At 38.5% G+C, this 27,700-nt stretch overlaps 2 protein-coding genes across 3 annotated transcripts in view; both read left to right on the forward strand.

Moving 5' to 3' along the window:
* Window positions 1–13,688: 13,688 nt before the first annotated feature.
* Window positions 13,689–26,369, forward strand: LOC121414546 (mucin-17-like). Of its 2 annotated transcripts, XR_005969866.1 has the most exons (3): window positions 13,689–13,777; window positions 21,938–25,901; window positions 26,257–26,369. XR_005969866.1 is itself a non-coding variant. In XM_041607755.1 (2 exons), exon 2 carries the CDS (start codon window positions 21,967–21,969, stop codon window positions 25,300–25,302), a length of 3,336 nt encoding a protein of 1,111 aa, XP_041463689.1. In that variant the 5' UTR covers window positions 13,689–13,777; window positions 21,938–21,966; the 3' UTR covers window positions 25,303–26,369. The 2 variants fall into 2 exon arrangements, 1 of the variants encoding a protein (XP_041463689.1); XM_041607755.1 differs by having other exon boundaries at window positions 21,938–26,369.
* Window positions 13,697–27,700, forward strand: part of LOC121414547 (ribosomal oxygenase 2-like) — a 31,762-nt gene continuing 17,758 nt past the window's right edge. The window contains exon 1 of the mRNA XM_041607758.1: window positions 13,697–13,786. The gene's annotated coding sequence lies outside the window, so the exon portion shown is untranslated. The remainder of the gene's footprint in view (window positions 13,787–27,700) is intronic.

A 27,700-nucleotide genomic window follows, 5' to 3' on the forward strand; every position in this document is an offset into this window, starting at 1 on the left:
GATGACTTCACTCACTCACTATTTCTTTTGTATTTCATTACATGAATTTTTCTAATTTTCTCCTCATGTACATAATAATGTGAAACAAACGTTAATTCCTCCCTGAACATGTGGAAATATTTGCTTTTTTATACTCTATGGTTCAAACAAGAGAGTCATTATTATTGTCAAATCAGAAAAAATGAATTATTGTATAAATTTTATTTAAATTAGTCTATAGTGTACATAAGTTTGTATATATAATTTTTCTATATCTGTATATATTATATGTATCTACTTTGTAATTAAAGGGCCCCAACGAAAACCAGAGTTTGTAATGATTGGGCCACCCTTTTTAACTTGTGAAATAGATAAATAAATCAAACAATAAAAAACAAAAGAAATAGCAAGTTTTTTTTTTTTTTTTTTTTTTTTTTTTTTTTTTTAAAACAAGTACACACCTAGTTACAAATAATGCATGAAGCATTTCCATTTATTTGAATGCAGGATAAAAGAGCACAGGTGTCGAAGCGGGGATCGAACCCCAGACTTTCCATGTATAGCCAGGCGCCTTAGACCACTCGGCCACGGCACCCTCACATCATCGACATCATCGACTATCTCATTTGCATGTCATTAAGTGGTGCATATAACTATTTTGTGAAAAATAAGCGAAATTTCAAAATGTCATAACTTTCTTATTTTACATCCGATTTAAATGAAACTTTCAGCATTAGGCTTGTTTAATTTTTCTCTATTGACTCAAATCAACATTTTTCTGGGGTGGACTTGTATTTTAAATGAATCGTACTTTAACAGCTTTTCTGAGAATATCTATTTTCCCTATCGAAATAGTAGATTTTTTTAAACATTAAAAAAAAAACGTTTGTAAGACGTCCCATTTATGTTTTCTGCCGCTCCATAGATTGGAAAGTAATCGGATAAGCCATTTTTTTTTAATCATTTTTTTCTCTCTTGCCATTTAACCCTAAATAGACTGGGCTATTTCGACGCCTAAGAAGACTGGGGGGCTGATTCAGCCCCCCCCCCCCCTTATGATCTCGGCCGTCGATCGCGCGATCGAGACGAAAATTGGCACACGCGTTACCCATGGCATTATCTACAACACTATAACATCAAATTCTGCAAAAAATCTCATGTTTCATTAATTATGCTAATTTATGCGTAAAATCATAAGTTTGCTGTAATTAATAAAATAATGCCCCTGAAATGCTAATTTTTGTTTCACATACTCTAGATAGGCATCTGATCAAATTTATTTTAAAAAAATTTCAACATCACATTTATTTTCTTATGTATTCTATTGTTTTCTAATGTATTTCTTTGTTTTTCGACTTTTTGTTTTTTATTGTTTTTTCAATGGAAATTGTCGGGGACTTTATTTGGACCATAAAAAAGATAAAATTAATTGATTTTAAGCAGTAAAAGGAAAAATAATGATACATTTATGAATTTTGGCTAAAAACACTATTTGCATTGGATTTGTACACAAATTCACGTTTTTGAGTAATTTTGGGTCTGCATGCACTTACGAAATGTTGCGTAATTTCCGAACCGCGTACCCGGGCGTCACAATATTGGTCTCAAAAGTTGCGCGAGACATGAAAGTAAAAAGTCAGCGAGCGACGCGGTCAAAAAATTTTGCGCGGCGGATTTATCACGAAAAATGTCGAGGGGGGGCTGAATCAGCCCCCCCAGTCTTTTTAGGGTTAATACATCTTGTTAATTTTTCATTTTGTAATTGTTGAAACGCATCAGTATTAATTTCCAGTATCTTTGAAGTTTGATGTATAATTATTTGAGATATGGATTTATTGTATAATTTATAATCGTGTTTCAAATAATTTGTAAAACTTGTTTATGGAATGTGTATTTTTATTTAAGAGAATACAATAAAAAGTCCTTTAAAAAAATGTGCCAAATATCTTAACCAATACATTTTTGAAAATCATAATCTGTACAGTTTATAATGCAAAATTATTTTACATAGATATGCAGACCTATAATTGGCAGGAAATCATTTTAGTATCGGGAGTACTAATATAGCCCAATAAGGCACACGAGAATAAAAGTAATTTTTTTTTTCAGGTTCTCGCAAGTTTTTTGTGGGTCCCCCACCCGCAGGGGTGGATCCAGCCTTCGCAAACAGGGGGAGGGGCATTATTTTTTTCAGCCACATTTTCCCCGATCGTCCGCTCGAAGTTGATTTTTGTTTGTTTCTTTTAAGGGGAAGTCCTAGGCCTATAGTCATTTCTGAGCTTTGTTGTTATAAATCAACATAAATATGTAATAATCTCATAAGCATTGTTTAAATAGTGCGAGCGCGAAGCGCGACCTTTTTTTTCATGTATTTTGTCCTAAAATTTAAACATTCTGGGAAATGTTTGTGATCCTAAATGAGATGTTATCCAACTAAATAATTACTCCGAGCTCAAAGTGCGAGCAGAAATTCATAATATACGTTTTGATCTGATAAAAAAAGATCTGTTAATAACGGCTGCTTATTGTTAGCCATGAAGACTTCACATATTTCAACTATCAAATAATGCGAGCGCTAAGCGCAAGCTGAAAATTTTGACATTTCTACCTGAAGAATGGAAATTCTAAACACTTTTTTGTAATCGTGTAAAGGATAAGTATAATTATGACTAAATAAAAATTGAGATTTACACCTAAAAATGGGACACTCTATTCATGTTTTGTAAATCATGAAAAGGATGAGTAATTTGAAATCTTCCTACATTGATAATGCGAGCGCAAAGTGCGAGCAGAAAATTGTTCATATATTGATGTGAAACTAAATAGAGATTTAGATAGAGAACAAGCTTCGTATCTAATTTCGATCTTGAATTTTTAAATACCTTTTTATCATGAAAATCAATAAAGCGAGCACGAAGCGCGAGCTTAAAATATTTGATATTCCGTTCTGAAAAAGGGTAAATTTAAGCTCTGTATTTCAAGCACTTCAGATATTGTGAGGTACATAATTATGGAGCACAGCTAAAAAAAGAGCTGATATGTTTTACTATTACTACTTTGAGTTTTGACATAGGACGGGACATTCTATAAGGACATTATGAAAATGATGACTGTCTTCCCATTTCTCTTCCTAAGCGCGAGATTAAACTTTTAGATGATCCATTCTGAAAAAGGGACAATTTGATTATTGAATTCATTCTTATTTATTAATCTATTTCAATCTAGACAATCATCAGATCGAGATATATAAATATTTGAAAGGGAGGGAGGGCCAACTAAAAAGCAGAGCTTGTAAAATGTAGGCCCCCCTTATTGTTTTAATTACTTTTTTATAGCAACTGAATTGCCCTTTTTTGTAAAAAACGAAATAAAACAAACAAACAAAAAACGTAACAATATTTACATTATGGAATATATACATTATTATACAAATCATATGCATCATATTTTAAAAAATATATATATGAATCATTCACAGTATATACAAATTATTAAAGGTTTTCTAATCTAATAAGTCCAATGAGATCGAGCGCAAAATCTGTTAATATTTTTGCCTAAAAACTGAATATAATTTATAAAGCACTTTTGTTACTATGAATAAGATGCATTAGTTAATATCTTTTCAACAATCAAGGCGAGCGCGAATTGCGAGCCCAATTTTTTGATAAACTGTCATAAAATGGGGATTTTAAGTTAGTTTTTTATATTAATATTGAAATATATTCAACAATCAAAATGCGAGCGTGCAGCGCTAGCTGATACGCTTTGACAATTTGACCTGAATAGGGATATTTTGAGAACTTTATGGAATACATGAAAATAATAGGTAACTGACAAATCAAAATTTGCGAGCGCGCAGCGCAAGCAGTAAATGTTAATGTTCAGACCATTAAACATAATTTTTTACAGAGTACTTTTTAAAAATCAATTTGTAAAATCAAACAAAAGATGAAAGTTCGATTCCGAGCTGAAATATGTTTGGTATATTGACTTCAAAATTTGACATTTTAGGCTAAATATTGAGCAAGATAATGTTAATCACCTAAAAGGCATTGCGAGCGCGAAGCGCGAGCGAAAATTTTATGTAGTGACATGAACATGGGCGGAAATCTGTCCCCAAAGGTTGGGGGCCAGGCCTGGAAAATTTGACCTAAACAATTTTGACAAGCAAAAAGAAGAAAAGAAGAAAAAAAAGGTTTTCACCCAAAATGTAAGGTCATTTAGTCCAAAATACATGTATTATTTTGATCGTGAAGTGATGTAATTTTCTCCATCATAAAAGACCAAAAAAATAGTAGGGGTACATTAAATATTGCATGTGTCCCCCTACTATTTGTGGTAGGGGGACACGACGCCCCCCTGCCCCCCTGCGATTTCCGCCCATGGACATGAAATATTTTTTACAATTATTTTCCAAGTCTTCCTCTCATCTTGTTTTAGTTACTCGTCTTCCCCCTCTGGTCCTTCTTTTTTTTCTCATCTCTTTCCCATTCATTTTCTTTTTTCTTTCTGTCCCCTTTTTTTCTTTATTTTTTTTTAATTACTCCGCCAATAGGAGGGCCCGGGCCTCTCGCCCCTGGATCCGGTTATGCCCTCCCCATTTTCAACTTCTAGATTCTCTAGCATGCACTGATTTTTCCTTGAACTCAACTGATCCTTAGAAATTGTTAGGAAAAGAATGCATGTGTACAATATAAAGAGTTTTATTCATTTCCTAAGTTTTCTAAGTGTGATCGCTCAACCATGAAAGTACAAAAAGTATGGAAAGTGTGTGCGGTGATGAAATGGATGGTTAAAAAACGGCAATCAAGTCGACATGAAATTGCCCCCATTATTCATAACCACTCAAAATGAGCCTGTGACTTTAAAAATGCCAGTATAATTAATTATGTGCTTACTCGTCCATTCATTTCACATTTTTCTGCCCATAGGTTTATAAACATTACTGCTATAAATGATATTGCTAAAGACATTAAAAACAAGTGCCACCATATTGAATAAAGGGGTTACTTATTCTTAAACATAATGCACCTATAGTGAACACAATGTCTATGAGAGAGGAAATAAAAATGTTAACATAAGTGAAATAAGGGTATGTTTCATGGATGTTTTTTTTTTTTTTTTTACTTCTGCCTCCAGTTTTTTGTGAAACTTCGCACATGGCTTCAGAGTGACACTATACAAAAGGTGCGCATGCACACAAAAATAATTATTCGATATATGAAGAGCTTGGTTGCAAAAAAGCTTAGGTCTACTTTGGACCATTCCGAGAAGAAAAAAAACGTGTTTTTTATTTTCACTTTCTTCTGAGTAACTATAAACTGTCAGGATGTACTACCCTATTATGTGAACATAAAATTGGGTATAAAAGAAATCTACCTGTCTTCAAGTTTCTTCTATGTATTTAAAAAAAATATACCAGTGTGGACCTAATCTCTTTTGCAAGCAAACTGAAATGAATCCAATCCCTTTTGATTAAAATAATGATTTTTTTTGCAACTTTTTTTCACGTTTTCATGTGAATCTCAATTTTTCTTTGTTATCATCTGGGCGACTGAAAATTCGTATAGGTTTTGAGTGAGAAAACAATTTTTTTTGAAAATGGACCTAACCCCTTTTGACAAATAAGCTTTTCAGAAGAGTTTAGTTGCAAAAGGGGTTAGGTCCACTCCAAGAATTTAATTTTTTTCCCATAGGCCTATTGGAATGTTTTAATTCGAAACTAAATTTTCATGATACATTGCATGAATGAGAACATAAAGGTATAAAAAGAAATCTACCTGTCTTCATATTTTTAAAAAATAATCTTTTCCAACAAAATTCAGTGTGGAAGTAACCCCTTTTCAACGAAACTGAAATGGACCTAACCCCTTTTGAAAAGAGCGATTTTTATTTGCCATTTTATTCAAATTTTTAATGGGAATTTCAAATTTTCATTGGTATCGTCTTATAGAGCTATAAAAATGGATACATGGCCCGTATTCTGAAGTCGGGTTTAACTTAGACCGTGGTCTAACTCTGTGCTAAATTTATGGGAAGCCAAAAGTATCAAAATTTGTATTCAGTAATTCTTATGTTTACTGTGCTCTTTACTGATTCATTAATGGTGAACACAATCATTTATTTATACTTCCTGGACAATTATGAATGATTTGAGAGTAAAATGAGCTGAAATTTGATATATCTACTGTTAGTAATTTATGTAACAATTGGCTATCCATTTTTAAACCACAACTTTAAACCTGAGTTTAAGTTAAATCTAACTTCAGAATACGGGCCAGTGAGACCAAAAAAATCAAATTTGATGAAAAATGGACCTAACCCCTTTTGCAAGTGAGCTCTTCATTATGCAGCTAGAGTTGGATGGGGCCAAAGCCTTGAACTTTTTTTTATATTTTGTGCTCACTGAAGCATTAGACATCGGGATTTTCGTAAAATCAAATCAAATAAAGTTAAGCAAGAAACCAGCTTGATCTTGTTGTGACAGATAAGTCATATCCATAATTAGCAATTGCATTTTTTCCAGTTACGTTAACAGATTTTTAAAATTCCATCTGTTCATTCAAACGTGTTTAATTAAGTGCTTCAGTAGCACCAGAAGCATGTTAATTGAATGAACATAACAATACTTGCCTAGGGTGGGAAAATCGCATTTTATTTATTTTGGTTTTCATTTAATGTTCATTGAAAGGTGAAATTATGAACATTGTTTAAAAAACTTTTCCTAAACTAAATGTCATCATATCCGATAACTTTTACCAAAATGTGTGAAAAAATCAATTTATTGCAACGACTCGATCGTGTTTCAACCAGGAGCGGATCCATGCAAGCCAAAGGCTTTCAACCAAAATATAAGTACTTAAGTACATTTCGTCCACGAAAAAGAAGGTCCTCATTTTCGGGGGGGGGGGGGCGCAGTTGTGTTTTAACGGCATTCACCATACATACACCATTAGAAATTGCTAACGAATATAAATATTTAGGAATAATCTTTAAACCATCGTGCACATTTACTCATGCTATAAAACACTTGTTCAACAAAGCAAAAAAAGCCCTCTTCAGTTTACGAAACATTTTACCAAAAGACAGAATCTCCCTTATAGCTCACCTTAAGCTTTTTGACTCTTGTATAAAACCAATTGCCCTCTATACAGTGGCGGATCCAGAGGGGGGCGCCCCGGGCGCGCGCCCCCCTATTTTCGCCGGATTTTTTTTTTTTATGGTTATATTTACTGGATTGGTACAATGTAGTCAATTTCAAGGGCTAGTCAAAGCTATATTTTAACTTACGCTCATGGCCTTTGTGTTCGCACAAATGCACCTCTTACCGTGTTTACACATGACTCGGCTCGAGTGTTGAATCCTCAAGCAGGGTCGAACGCTGCGAAGAGGGCATGCTGTGATCGCGTTTATACGTACATATAAAAAGGCGAGTTCAACACGGCTCGCGGATCTCGAACGGAAGAAGAATTATGACGTCGCAAATTAAAGGCGGGAAATTCACCGCCGGAATCGAATCTTGTCCGTGCGAACAACAACAATGCCAAAAGTGAAAGCGCGCGCAGTGACCTAGGTCAAGAGGATTCGACACGGCTTTCTGTTTACACACGAAAAAATTGCCGAGTCTGACTCGGCTCGCGGGTTGAAACCTACGATTTTGGCGGATCAAAAAAGCCGTGTTCGACACGGCTCGCGGATCACAATGATCGCGTTTACACAGCATAAAATTGCCGTGTTCGACACGGCTCGCGTGTCGAACCCCCGAGCCGTGTCCCTGTGTAAACACGGTATGTATTGCAATATGTAAATTCCGGAATTCCAGGGCGCGCAAGTCGATTGATATTGGTAGGAAAGTTGCACCACTTGTAATCGGGAGTTGCAGTGCAGTGACCAGTGTGAAGATGTTGGATTGGATATCATTTTTTCCCGAAATTTTGTGTTTTTTGTAACATGCGTTTGTCCGTCTTTAGGGCAAATACATGTAAATTGTAAGTAACAGATCGCGAGAGAAAGTGTCAACGATGCGAATGATAATGTCTATCCCCGAGATTATTCTTCACTCAAAGATGAAGCCCTATATCGGGCGCCACGTGCGCAGCATTATCATTCTGCCTTGGTCACATTGGCGGCGGAAGCCAAAAATTTTAGGAGGGGACAACAAAAAAAATTTTGACCAGCAAAAAAAAAAAAGGTTCTCAACCCCAAAATTTTAGGGGGGACGTAGAAAAAAATTTTGACAAGCAAAAAAAAAAAAAAAAAAAAAAAGGTCATCAACAACAAATTTAGGGGGGGACCGTCCCCCCCTCCTCAAATTTAGGGGGGACACGTCCCCCCCGTCCCCCCCGCTTCCGCCGCCTATGCTTGGTCATGTACGTTTTCACTGAAATGTATAGGTCAGACATATTTGTATTTAATGTAAACTAACTTTTACACTTTCTGGTAGATTCAGAGGCATATTATCCAGGGCGCCCCAACTAAGTTTCGCCGAAGCAATCATTCCAACGAATTATCAAGGAGCAAAATTGTATATTCTCAATCACCAGTCGACCCCACTCCGCGTTTGCTGTGTATAGGCAGCTATATGTCAGCGTAAGGAGCGAAGATTTTATGTGACGGGGGGGGGGGGAGAATAAAAATACTTTCGTGCTGGGGAAAAACGTCCCGAGGACACATTGTGTATTGTTAAAAGTAGAAATTGTGACATTAACCCCCCCCCCTACCCCATTTTTAATGTTTGATAATCTATAGGTTTGCTGATTACAATATATCTTTAAAAAAAAATTGCCAGCAAAATCGAAAAAAAATAGTTTTAAAAATCTAGGGGGGGACGACCTCCCCCGAAATATTTGAGGGAGAACACGTCCCCCGTCCCCCCCCCCGATCGCTGCCGATGATATGCGCGTAAACCCAAATCCATCTGACCAAGGAGGTTGGTGGAAGACAGATTTCCCCCTCCCTGATGTGTTCCTCCGCGCACCCGCCCGTCCGATTGACGTGACTTGAGGTAACTCTGTTCTTCGTTTGTCTTGCATAAATAAACTTTCCATATTTTCATCTTAAAAAAATAAAAGTCATGATTGAGCTCAAACTTGGCAGGAATAGCTTTGCCCAACAGAAGGCAATCAATACAGTTTACAACATTTACTTTGTTGGTTGGAAAGCTAGTATACATTGATTCAACATGTAGAAAAAACATCAAATTGGAAGCCTATATGAATTCATGGTCTAAACAAGTTGTAATTTCATAAATGAAAAGCTTACAAAATGCCTTCTGAACTCTCTATACCGAAGACGAGCCTCGGTTTATTTTACATTTTCTGCCACTGATAGTTATAACTTATACAATTATGGACTGGATATCAAAGCTCCTTACATGTATTTTCTAGCATTTTATCATTGACCTTATTTAATTATTTGTGGTATAGTTTTAACAAGTGCTTCGTAAAAATTGATTATCTTATGTTAAAATAAATATAAATACAATTTCATCCTGGCTGGTCATAAGTTAAGATGGCAACGCGATGAGAGACTTTGAACGTAAACAATAAAAATGATGAGAATCCCCTTAAGAAGCATTATTACTTTGAGGTTGTGCAGAATGACTGGATTATTGAAGATGATTTGAAAATAATACGAGGGAAAAGGTTGATTACCAGAAGATGATGTCGTTTTTTCTGTAGTTTGTAACAATTTACTGTGCATTTTGGGGAAAAAAGAACCAAATTTTATGCATGTTACCATACGACTAAACAATTCTCGTTTGAAACACACAATGTAAATACACAAATGACAATAAACAGAATGGATTATTCGGAACTTATCGATTACAAGTCTCAGTTTCGTATCATTTAAATTTGACGTTTCAATCACACGATGCAAGCAAGTGAAGAGCCTTTGCCAAATGTATGTTTTGAATGACCGCTTATACGGTGTGTGACTGGAAACCAGCTCCTAAATGAGTCAGTACATGTCTTTTATTCATGAAGTTACAGTGATTTAAGTGTGCATTTTTCTTCTAAAGGTGCTCTCAAAATACGACTTTTGGACATGATTTTTTTGAAAAAGTCCTTGCCGTGGGAGGGGGGTATCCCCCTCCCACACCCTCGCCGCTGGCGCCCCCCCCCCTATTTCGAAATCCTGGATCCGCCCCTGCTATAATTCAGAAGTTTGGGCTGTTGAATATTTAATAAAAGAAAAAAAGTTAATTGAGACTTGCTATAAAACATTTCCCCCTGAAGCCCGACAAGGCGGCAATGAATAGCGCCATGCTAGCAGAAACCGGACGATTTCCTCTTGCCCTCACTTCATTGAAAGATACTATCGGATTCTGGCACCACATGACTAACTCCGCCTGTAAAAGCCTAGTAAATAAAACATACGTTGAGGACAAAAATACAAACATAAATTACTGCAAATATATTGAATCTTTTCTATGCTCATTGAGCTTCTCCCATGTATGGGAAAACCAAAATACGTTTTCGATTAACAGATTAAAAAAAGCTATACACAGCAAACTACAAGACAGATACATTAAATCATGGAAAGACGCTCTCTGCAATGAACAAAGTACCGAATACTCCACCAAACTGCAAACATATAAAACCTTTAAACTAGAATACAAAATGGAAAATTACTTATCACTAGACATAGAAAAGTCACATGTAACTAAATTCACTAAACTCAGAATAAGTAATAGCAATCTTATGATTGAAGAAGGAAGATATAAGAAACTAAAACCAGAAGAAAGAATATGTCCTCTATGCAAGGCCGGTATAGAGGATGAACCTCACTTCCTTGTCACCTGCTCATGTTTAAAAGACCCCACGTTAGAACTATACTCTAAATTGAATGAAAAAATTACCGGATTTCCAAAGCTTAAACAATAATGATAAATTTAAACTAATGATGTCGAATTCCGAAATAGACTTAAACGCAATAATAGTTAAGGGAATAAGTGCAATGTTTGATAAACGTCTGGAGCTCTTGCAACATAATAAGTAATGTATTCATAATAAAAATAATGACAATAATAATAGTGATAATAATAATAATAGTGATAATAATAAATAATAATAATATCACTTTTTATAGCGCCTAATACTCAAAGTTTTTAAATGCTTTACATTGTAATTATTTACCCTTACCTACCCTTTTATTATTTTTTTTCACCTGAATATGGCTAATAGATAAAACTAGAAAAATTTTGTTATTATTGATCTGCTTATGTTTTAATATTGTTGTTGTCATTATTATTGTTGTTATTATTGTTACCATTCTCCTCAAGCTCCCCTTCTTCCTTTAAATATCACAATGTACTTATTATAATTTGTATTAATTCATTATGATGTAAATATGTATTATTTCAGTAGGTCATGTGACCTAAGACTCCACATACTGTATTATGTTTATGTTTATTATGTATATTATTATGTAAAAAAGTGGCTATATTCTATTATGTATCATATTAGGTATATGCCTATTATGTATTATGTACATGTATGTTTATTAGAAAAGCGAAAGAATCATGAGTAATGCAACTAAATTTGAATTGCCAACAAGTTCATATTCAATTTCTTATTTTATTTTAATTTGTATGTTTATTATGTATATTATTATGTATATCATTTAAATTATTTTGTTTCTGTTTGTGTTTCATTGTATAATTTTGAGAACAATCCAACATGTTTGTGATAATAATCAATAAATTTTGAATTGAATTACATATTTTAATTGTGCCTCTCAAAGGGGGGGGGGGGAACGAGCTGGCTGTGCCCTTCCCCATCCCGTGGATTCCCAGTGTATTTAACCATGAGAATTAGCCCCCCCCCCAAAAAAAAAAAATAATGGTCTTTTAGAAAGTACCTTTTACAAGCTTCTGAACATTTTCATGATGGAATTCCTTCCGATAAAATCTCTAGAGCATGACATAAAATGCGTCTATAACATTCACTCAGAGGCCCTCAGAGGGTAGCTTATAAAAATATCTACACGCTCATGTAAAAATATTTTTAAGTTTCCTTCTGGTTCAGAATTTATGGGTGTTTGTTTTATGGAAGACTTAACTTTTTTTTGGGGGGGGGGGGGAGTTGGGGGATTGGTTATCAGAGGCTTTTGCAGAAACCGTACTACAAATGCATACATTTTTTTTTAATCTGATAACTTCATAACCTTTTAATGGTCGCTAGAAGTAGTGCGGGAAAATAAGACATATGGCAGGCCAGTAATGTCAGATTTCATTGCTCGAAACTTATGGAAACAAAAGTAGAAAAACGAAAAAAAGAAGAAGAAGAATGAGGAGGAGGAGGAGGAGGAGAAGAAGAAGAAGAAGAAGAAAAAAGAAAATAAAAAAGGCCAGAAAATAATGATTTTCTTGGAACTTTATTTCAAGATTATAACTTAGTATACTAGTTGAAAGATTATGCGTGGTCATTTTGATTGATAAGTCAAGCCACAAGGGGTCTTCTTTTTTCTCAGATCAAGCACGTTATAGCATGTTCTTTTTGAAAATTGTGATCACTGAGTCAAGAATGAAAAGCTGATTGTCTACTTAATAAATTTGGGCTTTTTACAGGGCTGCCAACATTATAGGTTCGTCCCAGTCCCACTGGAGGCCAATGATATCTTTTAGGGGTTAAAACGGGTGAGATCAATCCCGGGGGGGCCACTTACATTGAGGAGTGGATACCATGCGCGACCAAAAAACACGTAAAAAGGATGTCTTTTTCACGATAGGGCACGTTACGTACGTAACGTGATAAGGGTGTCAAAAACACAAAAATAATGAAAAAAGGGTATCTATTTCGCTAGGACAATTACGTGTTTAGGGTCGAATTTGCGGGGATGATAAAACAAAATTAAAATGTTTTATAAAGGATGTCCTTTTTGCCCCAACACTTCGTGTTTAGAGTCCGATTTGCGCGAGGTGTAGAAGGTGGGGTCGTACTAAACCAAATAAGGTAAAGCCGACGACCGAAGGACCCGTAACAATAAAACATTCCTGTACTTGTTTAGGGGTTCATTTCAGGGAATATTTGCCAAGAGTATCGTTTTGTTTCCAATACTTGTTAAGGGTAGGGTTTCACACGCCAATACTTGTTTAGGGGTGCATTTTCAGAGTATGGAAATTACGTGTTTAGGGTGCTTTTCGAAACCCCATGGTCGCGCATGGTATCCACTCGTGAATGGAAGTGGCCCCCCCGGGAGATCAATAAAAATGCATGCAGTTGAAACAGAGTACTTAGAAAGGACCAAAATGCGTAGGTGTCACTCTCAATGAGTAAGAATTGCCGGAGAGTTATTAGCAATCCTGAATGTCTGTAAACCTACTGGAGGAGTATTATATGGCAATGAATATTCATCCAGTATTATCATCAGGGCCCTCTATCTATCCTACCCATGCAGTCGCCCTGGGAAAATATGCATCAGTATCGGCCTATTAATGATTAAATCCGATATTATACGCATTTTCCAATCCTTTTGGACTGATTTCTCTTAAAGTAAAACACAAATATTGTTGCAGGTTTGAGCCAGCTAGGCGCCGGGTTTGAGCTGGCTGAGATAATGGCCCATGTAATTAAGGATTCTCTCCCATCTCACACAAAGTTATTGGGGCAAATATGGCCTTCCATAAACGGTACCGTACCGGTATAATCCATGTGCGAATTTTCGTGTGATTAGGCCTAGGTTCCCTCGCCCCGAGAAGGATGATAAAGCTACAGATCTCTGCAATATTGTGCTTCAAATGAAATGTTGCCGTTGAATCCCTCCTGCTCCAAGCAAACTTGAGTGTTTTCATAAGGTACACTAGGTAGTGGGTATATTTACTTTCCTTTTTATTTCGCCACCGTCCGAGTTACAGACGAGCATGGCCCCGCGCGACCCCGCTCCGTCCGGGCCCGCTTTCACCCTGGCCCCGGGCGCAGCTGCTGGCTCAGCTCGGGTACCGGTTACCAGACCAGCCAGCGAGCAGCGCAGAGTCTCGTTGTGGAACACTGCTCCTTCACTCGGCTTCAGGCTTCATTTCGTCTGGGCTGTGCGTGTGCATCAAAATGGTAGCGCCCGCGCCCGTAATAAGACTCTTCGCATTGACAGACAAGCTGTTGAAATTTGTTATTGTAAAATAGGCCTAGACAGCCTAGAGCATCGCGATTGGCCAATACGCGTCACATGGCATCCAACTTTTTTGGTGCACTGCAGCTGCAGGGCAGTGCAAAAGGTGCGCAACGAAAAATTGACATGCACGCTCAAGCAAACCAGTGCTGTAGTCTGTAGAAGTCCCGGGAGAAGTCCAACAAAACTACTGTAACTTTTAATTTTATAAGATTTTTTGAATAAGTTATTAAGAATTTGTTTCTCACTTTCTTCTGAAGTTCTGTGTTGCTATTTTATGCACTTGCTCTGTCGTGCGTTGCCGTTAGTGGAAATACAGAGAAAGCTTGGTGTCTTCAGATGGTGCACACTGGGCACTTGCCGCAAGCGGCTCGTGCACAGTGCGGCACCTATCTAAAGAAACCTCGCTTGCTCTGCATTTCCACTGGCACTAGTAACACGCACTCGACTGGCGACTGCATATTTGTATACCGGTAGGCCTAGTCTAGAATTTTTTAATTCTGTAGACTTTAGCATTTGAGTTTTGTCTTTCAGTAAAGGCGCTGGTCCAAAATTTGGGATTGTCCCACAAGAAAACAAGAATGACAAGAGGTGGTTTCAAACCGCCTCGATCATAAGAATCCCAGTTAAATTACAAGAACTTTTTTAGGCTAAAAAATACCCATTAATTATTCCTGCATTCACACCGCCCCGAAACATACTCTTCGGGATAAGTTCCTGAAGTTACGAGCATGCACAGTATGGTCTGCTAAGCAGGCAAGGCGCAAGATTCAAATTTCACTAGACCAGCAGCCACCCATGGCGCCCGCTCCCAACGACACGCTTGGCTAAAAGTTCCCGTAAATTGCTTTCACATTGCCAAAATACCTGCGACCTTGGAAAAATCCCTGCGAAAGTTCTCGTAAAGTACCTACTATTTAGCGGGGATTTTCTTTTGGGGAAATTAGGCATAGTTTGCTTTCACATTGCCAAAATACAGGTCTGGTATTTTCTGATCGGGGTAAATTTCCCGATCAGAGAATACCGGAACTGACGAACTTTGAGGTGGTCTGAAACCACCTATTAAAGGATGTCCTCATAAACCAAGACATCATGACATGATTCATGTCTTGATTAATTGAGACTGTCCTTGTTTATGAGGACGTTTTTGTTCCCTACTGGACAAAGACAGCAATTACAGGAATTGAGAGCGCTAAAAATAGATTCAGTGACCTCAATTCCCCCTGTTCACCGTCTATTTTTCACCACTTACCGTCTTCCAATAATCTTGTTATGAAACCTGATGATATGTTTACATTGACTAGCACACTTGATTGGTGTCGGCACTTGACAGTTGAATGAACATTTCTAGATTTCTTGTGTGAAGAAATCCTTATAAACTGAGACAGTCCCTGTAAACTGGGACGATTCCAATTTTCTGACCAGCACCTCAACTGTCTTTGGTCATATCGTAAATGAAAATTCTGAAATGAATAGAACTCTATTCCTCTACAAATCTAGAGAGTATGATGAAAATTATGGTCTTTTTGATTTTAGACCAAAAGCATCGGTCTCTGTTATCGGTTCTGTGAAACTACATGTATGTTGGCTCCACTCGGGAGAATTTTTTGAAAATAAAAAAAAAGTAAAAAAAAACTCCTCAAAACAGATTGCTGCCAGCTGTGTAGTAGATGAAAATGATGTGGATTTTGAATGCTTGGGAGCAGAACTATGGAACCATCGGTATTTTAGACACTTTGGACGGTATTATCAGACTTTTGCACGTTATCGGCACATTTTGGGTTGTTTCAAGCCAACTCATTACTTTAGACAGTGATAGTTTAAAAATGAGTACATGGACCCCATATTTTCAATATATCAACATCTTCAGAATATATTCCCCTTCAAATCTAGAGAGTATGATGAAAATGACATTGATTTTTGTCTCACTTGCATAGCAGAGTGAGACTGTAGGCACACCACTTTTCTGACGGCGGCGGCGTCAACATCAAATCTTAACTGAAGATTGACTTTTGGAAATGACAGAATAACTTACAAAGTATATGGACCTAGTTCATGAAACTTGGCTATAATGGGTAATCAAATACGGCTGAGGCGTCAACATCAAATATTTTTGAAGTGACAGTATAACTTACAAAGTATATGGACCTAGTTCATGAAACTTGGCTATAAAGGGTAATCAAATATTACTGAACATCCTGCCTAAGTTTCAAGTCACATGACTAAGGTCATTCAAGGTCAATGAACTTTGGCCAAGTTGGGGCATTTGTTGCATTACCATCATAACTTTGAAAGTTTGTGTATCTGATTCATAAAACTTGGACATAAGAGTAATAAAGTATCACTAAACATCCTATGCGAGTTTCAGGTCACATGACTAAGGTCTAAGGTCATTTAAGGTCAATGAACTTGTGCTTAAGTTGGGGGTATTCGTTGGATTACCATTATAACTTTGAAAGTTTATGGATCAGATTCATATAACTTAGACATAAGGGTAATCAAGTATCACTGAAGATCCTGTGTGAGTTTCATGTCACATGACCAAGATCAAAGGTCATTTAACGTCATTGAACTTTGGCCATGTTGGGGTATTTGTTGAATTACCATCATAACTCTGAAAGTATATTGGTATAGTTCATAAAACTTTGACATACCGCAAGAGTAATAAAGTATCACTCAACATCCTGTGCGAGTTTCAGGTCACATGACCAAGGTCAAAGGTCATTTGGGTCAATGAAAATTTGCCATATTCGGGGTACCGTAAGTAACGGTGTATTAACCGCACCCGTGTATTAACCGCACCCCCAACTTTGGACTAAAAAAAAAAAAAAAAAAAAAAAATCTCACATTTACATGCATATTTGAGGTACGGAGAAACAAAATCTAAGCTTTTAAGATTTTAAAGTATCCAAAGAGATTACCGGTATGCAGAAATATGCTGTTCTTGATCAATTCATCTACAAATGTTAGAAAGAAAGAACGGTCCCGCCAATATTGGCAACTTACACACTCGCTCACCTCACAGTCTACACACACAGCACTGCCATTACATTGCAAACTACGATACAGTACAAGTCATGCCAGTACATCTTATCAAATTATGATCTGTCTTTCCCAGCGTAGGAGGAAGAAACATTCACATTTCTTGCATCACAATCTCAAAATCACTTTCAGAAATTTGATGTCTTAGCATGAATTTTGGATACGGGATTATAGGAAGGTTTAAGAAACAAAGAAATTGACATTTTTTCCAGTTGTTTTTTACGGCTTCGTGCCGTCTCTCTCGTGCGTGGTTGACATGGTATCTTATGAAAAGCAAACAGGAAAGAAAAAAACAAGCTGGCGCGAAACGGGACTTTGAATAGCGCCAGCTTAAGTCGCACTGTAACCACATTACAACGCAATCTCTAAGCTCACTCAACTCTCGCTCAGCGGTGACAAAATACTACCGAGTATGCTTGGCGTCTCTTTTAAATTAGTCAGGGAACTTCACTACTTTGAATCGAGAATAAAGTCAAAATTAGTGTCATGAAAGTGAGTGCGTTTGTTATGGACACCATTTAAGTAATATTGCAATAATCGCTTCCCATTACCCGCGGCTCATACCCCTCTAAACGACATTGCCTGGGCGGCTACGCCCGGCCACTCGATGTGTTGTTAACTGGCAGACATCGTACATGTACGGGAGGGGTTACGGCGGGCTGGCTCAGACCCGTCACCGTGTATAAACCGCACCCCCGACTTTTGCTTCTACCCCGCCGAGAAAAAGGTGCGGTTAATACACCGTTACTTACGGTATTTGTTAAATTGCTGTCATAACTTTCAAAGTTTATGGATATAGTTTATGAAATGTAGACATAGGGGTAATCAAGTATCACTGACAAGTCTTAGGTCACATGATCAAGGTCAAATGTCATAAAGGGTCAATGAATATGGTAAATTCGTATCATATGAATGGTGTTTTTTGTGAATAGTTATTTTATAGTATTTTTCAAAGTCAGCACTGCTGCTATAATGAATCGCGTAATTAATGCAGGTAAGATGCTCCACTTGTTAGTGTTTGGGAGCAGAACTATGGAACCATTCTCATTTTAGACGGTATTATTAGACTTATATAAATGCATGTTTTTGGCACATTTTAGGCGATTTACAAGCCAACTTGCAACACTCTAGACACTGATAATTTAATAAGTAGCACATGGACCCCCTATTTTTAACTTCCCTACGCCTATGCAATGCATTCATCTACAATTTCGTCGAATTTGATGCACATGGCATGGATTTTGAATAAAGTGCACAGCTTTATATTTTTTTCAATTTTTGAGGAGATTCACATCTTTTGAAGATTTTTTTATGGAAGTTTATGCACCATTCTTGTCAATTGAGGGCACTACTGACTCCAAATAGATACAGTTTTTTCAATTAAAAGATATTGTCCTACTTTGGTACCCAATTAGTTTACATATCCTGAAAGTTTGATGTGATATCAACAGAGTAAAGATGATTTTAACACATGCCTACCGGTGAGTTGTTGAATTCATGAGGTCTAAGAGAGGCACAATTCTCTTGATTGCGCAACATTTCATATCATGCAAATACGGCAACTTTGAAGTCCCGTAGGAAAATAATAAGCACATGAACTTATATTATTTTTCCTTTTTATAATGCATAAATACCGAAGTTAAACTCTGCAAGATTTTCTTTCCTTTTGCCAGATAAAGAAATTATGATTAGTGAATAATGATTTTAATAATAAATAATGGTTATTGACATGACTTTTAGTAGCGTAGAATCTAATGTTGGCTCCAAAGTCATTTTCGGAACTAGTAGATAAATTGCAGGCGGTAACAGAACTGAACATTGCAATCTTGGATTTTGTTAGGGAAAGTATTTGTGAAATATGCAACGGGCCGATCACCAAGCCTGGACAATTTTAACTCCTCGTTTCAAAAGTCTGGCTTTATTATTGGTATATAGGCCCAACGATTGTGCAACTGCTTTCCATGACAAAGGCCAAGATGACGGCGTAAATATTACAAATTATTTTGCACGTTCCAAAAACTATAATAACTGGTGGTTGCATAGACAGAAAAGCAGCAAATTTTTAATCTAAAAAAAGTACTACAGGTGTAGGTCTGACTTTGGCAGACTCTTGGCCGGTTTTCAATTTAATAATTACATCTAAACCAAAATGTTGAGTATTTTACTCTGTATGCTGCTCTAAAGGGGTAAAAACATAATCCATGCTGAAAAATGAAAATGGGTGCTGCATTGTTGTTATCAATCTTCAGATCAAGACTTTGCTGTATTGTGTTGCAAGATTGTTATCTTCAAAGTGTATCCGTGAGTGAATATTATGTTTTGTTTGCGTGATCATTTGTTTGATTTTGTTGATATTTTTTGAACCACTTGCCCGATGGGGCAAGGGATTTTGAGAAGTGCTTACCTGCACATCATTTTTACTTGCCCTCAAAACGGGGCAAGCATGTATGTGGTGCCCTTGATGACTATCGAGGTCAGTGTGTGGACTAACGGCAGAAGTTACGCTGAACTTACTGTTAAAAAGCTAAAGCAATTTTAATTATTTTTTTCTCGATTTGAAGAGTGTGCATTCATAGCTTGTATGTCCAGTGCTTATTACATGATAATGAGGGCTTCCCATAAGGCTGAGGGTCCATGGAGCCAATTCTCTTATTTTTCCTCATAATTAATTAAAATCCTCAATTTAGTCAATAGTCTAGGATAAATTTCAATTTTTCATAGAAGAATAGGCCAAGCCAGAAGTCTTCAATCTACATATATGAGAAAGTGAGCCTCATGGACCCTATGTTTTGTGTACCCTCTTGATCAAATGATCATTGGACCTGGGACAGTTGGTGAATGGTCAGCCTCAAGTTTAATTGGAGTGTGTTGCTTGGCTTACATTTTTTTTTTAGATCGGGCCAGGCACATTTTGTGGTACTTTAAAGAGGTAAGTATGATACCCACAAAACATGGTTTATCAGAGGAGCATTTGCTCTGGCCCAGTACGAATGATTTTTTTTACTTGATTTGAGCCTTCAGGGATATCATCTGTGTATTGATAACTTTGATGATGTGAGTGTATGGTATGTGGCGTGGAGTAACAATGTAAAGTCTTTTATCAGGGTTCCCAACTTCCCAGTCCATCAGGTAAATCAGAAAATTTTTCTACTTTTTTCCAGTCGGGGAAAATTCAGGGAATTTGATTTAAAAATACCGTAAATCAGGAGAAAATGCCTCAAACAAGGGAAGAATCAGGGAATTTGGATCAGCCCAAAAGTGAAAAGCACAGTAGTCAGTCAGACTCTGTTATATTTTGTTGCTTATCAAAACAACATCCATTGAATGACTGGTTATGGTGGTAAAAATTAGATTTACATTATTGTTTTTTATACTGAAATACATATATTTCACTGCAACAACTCAGAAAACATGCGAAACTGGGAATGGGCTAAAATAATTATCAGGGATTTTTAAAACTTGATCATCAGGGAAAAATCAGGGAATTTTGTTTTCTTAAAAAGCTGGGAACCCTGTTCTTTACCAAATTGATATGTTGATGCTGTGAAAACTTATTCTCAAAAAAGCTCCCAATAAAGACATGCCCTAATTTTTCATCTCGCAATGGTCAAGGGCCAATCAAGAAGGAAGGGGAAAGTGAAATGGAGGCTAGTACTTAGGAAAGAGTGCAAGAAATGATTAGATTAGTGGTAAACCTAGGCTTCATACCAGTCACTTAATCAGAAAATTACAAAAACAATACAATCACATATCAGATTGGTGCGTTTGCTTGTGTTTATATCCGAGAGACATCCAAATTCCATCTCATGGTCAGTAAAGCTGTTTTCATGCATATTATCCTTTGCACAATAGGGTTCTGCAGCTCGTTTAGCAGATTCTCTGCCGAATCAAGGGTATTAATACGACTGATTTTGTATTAGATGTGACTTTTAAAAGTAGCGACACATCAATGTTTACTCGCCCCCCCTTCCCGATACCAGCAGATAGCGCGCTGCCAACGGTGCAATCATGAATGCACTTGGCTGGACCAGACGCCGTGCGTTCGCGACAGCGCTTTCGTATGGCTAGCATGCACGGTGCTTGCATAACCCGTTACCAATGGTGCTTGATATTGTGCTGTGCCGTACCTTGTATTTGATTTTCAGGCATACTGTGCATGTATAGCATGAGCAGATGCTCTTTTCTGTGTAACTTTAAATTTTGATTTTAAACTCCATATAAGTGTGTGTTCTGAGCATGTACACTTACGTACCATTGCTTATAACATGAATAGTACAATGATCACTGGCATTGGTAATCCTCAAATTGGCATCGAGTGTGCCGGCTTATATGCAGGCTATTATGCAGGTATGTACATTAGTGTTTTTGAGATTGTAATTTTGGGGTGCTGTTATCGAATAACGCATCCCAAAATACTGATCCTTTGTAAATTGGGAGGGAATCTTTTTTCCAGCCCGATGTTGATGATCTTTTTTGCCCGATGTAAGCCTGTGGGGATATCTGTGTGCTGAGGTGAATGCGCTTAAAAACTTGTTTTGTATTGGATGAGTGTATTTTTTATAGTATGGGGTGACTGAGTTAAGCTTTGTCCTGAATGTGTGTATGTGAGCATTGATATTTTTTTATTCTTGATTTCGCCACTGTTTGACATGTCAATGTATATTGACATGATTTTTTAATGGGATTTTATAGTGCAGGAGTGCAGGATAAGAGAGGGGTGCTAAACTACTTGTTGATGCATAAAATGTGGTGTGGTATCATCTTTCTAATTATCAGATTTTTTTTGTTTTTATCTTGTTTCTTCCAGCTACAGGTTATCACGTTCCTGAAACCAAGATGGATGGTCCATTTGCAAAACTTATCGAACGTTCAGCTGAGAAAGGCAATTTGATCTACCCTGGTGTGTTGTTGGCCAAGTCCCTTCCAGTCGAGGAGGTGCTGTCTTTCATCGATGGGCAGTACAAGTTAGCCGTTGCAGCCCATGATGAACTATGGATTGAATGCCTGCAGGAGCATTTAGTCGACCATATGGCTCACAATCTGCTCATTTCAAGGTATCCACACCTGAATCCTTCAAAGAATGTGCTTCCCAAGGAACACTTCCCAGACTTACTCTTCTTCGACCCAGGTAAAGTCATGTGGGATCCTGTGTTAAGTCGACAACATCGTCGCTCTGCTGACCTCCTCTCCACTAGTGCGGAGTTTCGGAAAAGAGCATCTAGAATACGTCCTGAGCAACGGAGGCCGCCAACAAGCAGCCAGGGGGAAGAGAGTAAGGAGACTAAAGTGCTTCCAGGTACAGCCCCTCCCCTGACACCCTGCCCTGATAGCACCGTTAATGTCAAGGAGTATAAAGATGCCAAGCCTCTGGACACACCAACTTCTACTAAAAAGCGTAAGGCTAAAAAAAGAAACTGCCCAATAACAGGGTGTAATGCTCGATTTACAGGGTCAGTTAGGAAACACATATATGACCACATGCCTGTCTGTCTGCGTCCTTCAAGTGAGACATATACTTCCATCCGAGCTTATTCTCAGGCAAGATGCCTTCATTATTTTGCAAAGCATATCCTTCAAAGAGACAATCTGCCTGAGCTGGTGTCCTGGTTAAATGCCAAGGCTGAAGGAGCTGACTATCAGTGGAACCTGCCAGAAGATCTTCGTTTTGAAATGGAGAACCTGGCCCGACATATGGAATGGCCAATAACTGATACAATTAAAGTTGGTCCTGCCAACCATCCTGCCTCATTGCTTCACTGGAGGGCTTTGGCATTGCTAAGGAACGGTCTTCCTGAAAATACTTTGAAAGGATTTGAGTTGATATCAAGTTTAGGAATTGAAACAAACCAGGTGAAGAATAATTCAGCTGGTTCCACACAGCCAGAGATGACTGCTTTGAACATGCAAACTCGTGCAAATACAGCAAGTTCCCAAGTAAGAGACATTTGTGCAGCTGCAACTGTTGAGTATTTAACCACCACTACAAAGGATTTAACCACTACTACAAAGGATTCAACCACTACTGCACCATCAGGTTCCTTACATATACAGCCATCTCAACCTGCCATTATTCCATCCCCGGCTAGGCCACCTGGTCCCTTGCAGGTCCTCCCTGCCCTAGTTGCTAATTTGCTAACCTCTGTTGCTGCAGGCTCCTTACAGATGCGCTCTACGCAAATTTCCATGTTTCCAAGGCCTGCTGTGCCATCATGTAACTCACAGATACAACCTACCGAAGTAGCCAGAAATATATCATCCGCCAGGCCATCAGGTTCCTCACATATACACTTTGCCCAAGGAACCACAATTCCAGTGCCTGCTAGGTCATCAGGTTCTTTCCCGATTCCTCCTGTACAAGTATCCACAATTCCTACCCTAGCTGTGCCATCAGGTAACTTTCAGATGCGCCCTGCCCTAGGAGCCACAATTCCAACCCTAGCTGTGTCATCAGGTAAATTCGAGATGGGCCCTGCCCTAGGAGCCACGATTCCAATGCCCAATTGGCCATCAAGTTCCTCACTGATACCTCCTGTCCGATTGGCCACTCCAACTTCTGTTGCATTATCAGGTTCTGTTCCGATACCCCTTTCTCAACTTGCCACAATTCCACCCCCTGTTGTGGCATCAGGTTCTTTACCAATACGCCCTTCCCAAGTTGACAAGATTCCAACTCCTGTAGCGGCATCCGGTTCCTTACAGATACTTCCTTCCCAAGGAGCAGAGATTCCAGTACCAACTAGCACATTAGACTTCGCCCCACCTTCAAAGGTCCCAAAGCTTTATGGTTCGAAAAGTTTTTTCCAAACTTCCCCAACTTGGGGTTCTGTGGTTCCAAGCCTTTCTGGGGCACCGGGTTCCTTACAAAGTCCCCAAGCCCCAACTTCGAAAGCACCAAAATCTGCTGAGCCATCAGAATCCTTACCATACACAACCTCACCTTCCATGGCTCCAAATTCCACAATGGGATCAGGTTCCATACAGGTACATCCAGTTTTGTTACAGCGAACCACTGTGCCTACTTCCAATGCTACATCCCTTTCTGAGATACCAGACTCCTTACAGATATCATTGGCTGCAGCGTCCAAATTGTCAACCTCTTCTGGAACTGGGATGTCAGGTTTGTCCCAAGTTGCCAAGGGTCCGTTTCCTGAAAAAGCATCAGGCTCCTTTAAGACTGGTCAGCTTGCACCAATCCAGGTTGAGATCAAAGCAGGGGAATCATGTTTTGTGAGGAATAACATAAGAGACGTTGTGCAGGAGCCACTCCTCTCTTCTAAGACGATGCCCTCTTCTGTGGATATAACTCAAAATAGTTCAAGAGATACTTCTAATGCAGATATTAGTGTCCCACTGAAGGCATATGATAGTCATTTTCATTTGGACCATTTAGAGCAAGAAACAGGAAAGCAGGGACATGATGCCATAGCAGCAGTCACAGGCCGGAGACCCAGGGTCAATATTGAGCTATGTGGTGGAGTTCTCAACTACAGTGACCCTGCTTACTTCAATCAAATACACTTCCCAACAAAATCATCTTTCAGGATAGCAGTTGGGATTCACCCATGCCATGCTTTTTGTGTAAGTGAAACAGACATGAGCCAACTACGCAATCACCTCTGTGACCTACAGGTGTGTGCTGTGAGTGAAGTTGGATTGGATTTCTCTTGCCCCAGAGTCCAGTGGAATTGCCAGAAGGTGTTGCTACGTATCATTCTTGAGATGGGGGTTGCAGGAAGGGTGCTAATCCTACGCTTGCGTGCTGACGAAATCAACCCTGCAGCAGAGAGGCCATCCAAGGAGTGCATGAAGATCATGTCAGAGTGTAAAGTGAGCCGTCACCAGCGAATCCACCTCCACCTTTGTGACCTCAACAGTGAAGAGGTGGCTCTTTGGAAGCAAAGTTACCCAGAGTGTTATTTTGGATTTAGCAGCTCATCAGAACATTTTGGGCTGTCCCAACAAGAAGCTTTGAAACTTGTTCCACATAATCGTCTTCTACTTGAGTCTAATGCTCCTTTCCTTCCAATTGATTTAACTGCCAAGTCAAATTCCCCTGCTTACATTGGAGAAATAGCTCAGGTGCTTGCAGAATGTCAACACCGCAACCTTGAATCTGTTCTCAGGAGCACTACTGACAACGCAATTTGCTTGTATGGCCCCTGGCGGCATTAACAATAGTTTCTGCATTTAGAGATACCTGCACTTCAAAATATCACTATTATCACCAACTTTTCTGTTGGTTTTTGTTTTACTACCAAAATTACTGTATTCATGTTTTGGTAAACTAATGGTTTCAGAGGATGATCATTTTTTCCCCGATGTTCTAATGTCCAATCACGATATGGGGGCGTGATGTAAATTTTTCTATTATAAAAAGGAACATGAAGAAAGGTTTAAATATCTGTTCTAAGTAATAACTCTATACGTTAAATTTATTGCATGGGTTCTAACCAGCTTTGTTGCATGTGGGTGTTTTGAATATTGATAAAAAAAAACTTGAGTTGGCTATGAAGCATTGACTTTTCTTAATGCAATCTTGCTATGATTTTCTATTATGACTGTCAATATCAAGTCAAAAATTAGCTTTGTTATTCAGGTGATTACAAAGTGTTCTTCTCTTCAGAAGAACTAGCATAATTGTAGATCTCTTCTCTCCTGAAGCAAGATGGACTGATGGTGTTGACTGTCTCTCTGGTGACCAGGAGCATGTGTTGTGCTGCAGCTGACAGTATCATTTTCCAAATTACCGGGAATGAGAAGAATTCAATCAGGTATGGGAAATTGATGATGGTCGAGCTGATATTAGCTTGGTCCCTAGGAAACAACCTTGTGGCACCTCATAAGTGATTGGTGATAGTTTATTCCATGTGGTTAAAAGATCAATTTTGATTTCTTTTTCTCAACTCAACTTTGATACCATCACCACATTTTTATTCTGTCACCTTTATCATTGGTATAGTTTGGAGTTGTATATGAGGACTTTCGTTTTGCAAGTGTAAAGAAATGTCCAAATACATATTAAACTGAAATATCTCTTGTTAATTCATGTGAGAGACAGTGTGCTCTATTGTGATGTTTCCTCTACTCTGAATTCGAATTTTCTTCTTTTGTGTTTCCCTGCTACAGATAATCAAGTCCTTCCATCCATGATGGATTCTTCCTATGCTGAGTTTATCCACCATTCAATTGTGGAAGGGAAGCTGATATATCCAGGAGTGTTGGTGGGTAATAAGTCCCTATCTGTCCCTATCTGTCGAGGAGTTCCTGCCTTTGGTCGATGGACAGTACATTCTGGCAGTTCAATCTCAAGGCACTGTATGGATTGAATGCCTGCAGGAGCATTTAGTCGACCATATGAATCACGATGTACTCATTACAAGGTTTCCACACTTGGATCCTTCAAAGAATGTGCTTTCCAAGGAACATTTCCAGTACTTGGTCTTTTATTACCCAGGTTCTCCCTGGTGGGATCAGGGTCTCAAGAATATTGTTTCCATGCGCACCTCTCCCGGTTCAGTGAGGATTTTCGTAATAGGGCATCTAGGGTACCTCCCTCTCATCAAAAGAATCGCCAACTGGCAGCAGGTTGGAAGAATCTAGGAAAGCAGAGACCAAGGAGCTTCCAGGACCAGCCCCTGACAATCCACATCCTCCAGATACTGTTCCAGGACCAACAGATAGTACCATTAACTCTGTTCAACGTGATGAAGACTTGACTGCCAAGGAGACACACACCAAAAGTATGTGATTCCACAGCGTACATTTAGGACAAGAGGTTTTTGTCCATTTGTTTGGTGTGCAATGCGTCCCAAAGGCCATCTCAGGGATCACATTCATTCACACATGCCTGTTTGCGTATTTATGCAAAAAGCCTGAGGCAGAAATATTCTGTGAAAAAAGCTCACAGCCAGGCAGAATGTTTTGGTTTCTTCTCTGGAAATATATTAGGTACTGTAGACCTGTCCCGTCTTGTGGCCTGGGTTAATTACCAGGCTAGAGAAGCCACGTATGAATGGAACCTTCCTAAACATGTCATCTTTGAAATGAAGCACTTTGTATGGTTAATGAAATGGCCAACAGAGCATGGGAAAAAAATGGGTCCCGCCAACCATCCTGCCTCATTGCTTCACTGGAGGGCTTTGGCGTTAATGAGGAACGCTCTTCCTGATCATGCTGTAGAGAGCCAGGAGTCGCATTCACTGATAGAAACTGAACAGAACAATAACAGGGAAGCTTGTCTGTTTGTCACACACCTCCAGAGCGGCCATTCCTCGGGGGCCCCCTGGTCAAGCATCATGTGGCTCCTTCCAAGCTTTCAATAGTCATTTTCATCTCGATCATTTAGAGCAATTGACAGGAAAGCGAGGGGAGGATGGCATAGGGGCACTAGTAGGTCGGAATCCCAAATTTCCTAATCATCTTCATGGCGGTGTCATCCACTATTGCGATCTTACTAATTTCCATCAGGTACGCTTTCCGGCAAACTCCTTTCAGGGTAGCAGTTGGAATACATCCACATCATGCTTTCTGTTCATAAGTGAGACAGAGATAGACTGACTTCACACACTCC

The sequence above is a fragment of the Lytechinus variegatus genome, chromosome 4 (assembly GCF_018143015.1).
Source record: "Lytechinus variegatus isolate NC3 chromosome 4, Lvar_3.0, whole genome shotgun sequence".
In the NCBI taxonomy this organism is placed as follows: Eukaryota; Metazoa; Echinodermata; class Echinoidea; order Temnopleuroida; family Toxopneustidae; genus Lytechinus; species Lytechinus variegatus.

What these genes read in the sequence shown, in the direction of transcription:
- LOC121414546 (XM_041607755.1), top strand. Translation starts at nt 21,967, where the DNA reads ATGGATGGTCCATTTGCAAAACTTATCGAACGTTCAGCTGAGAAAGGC.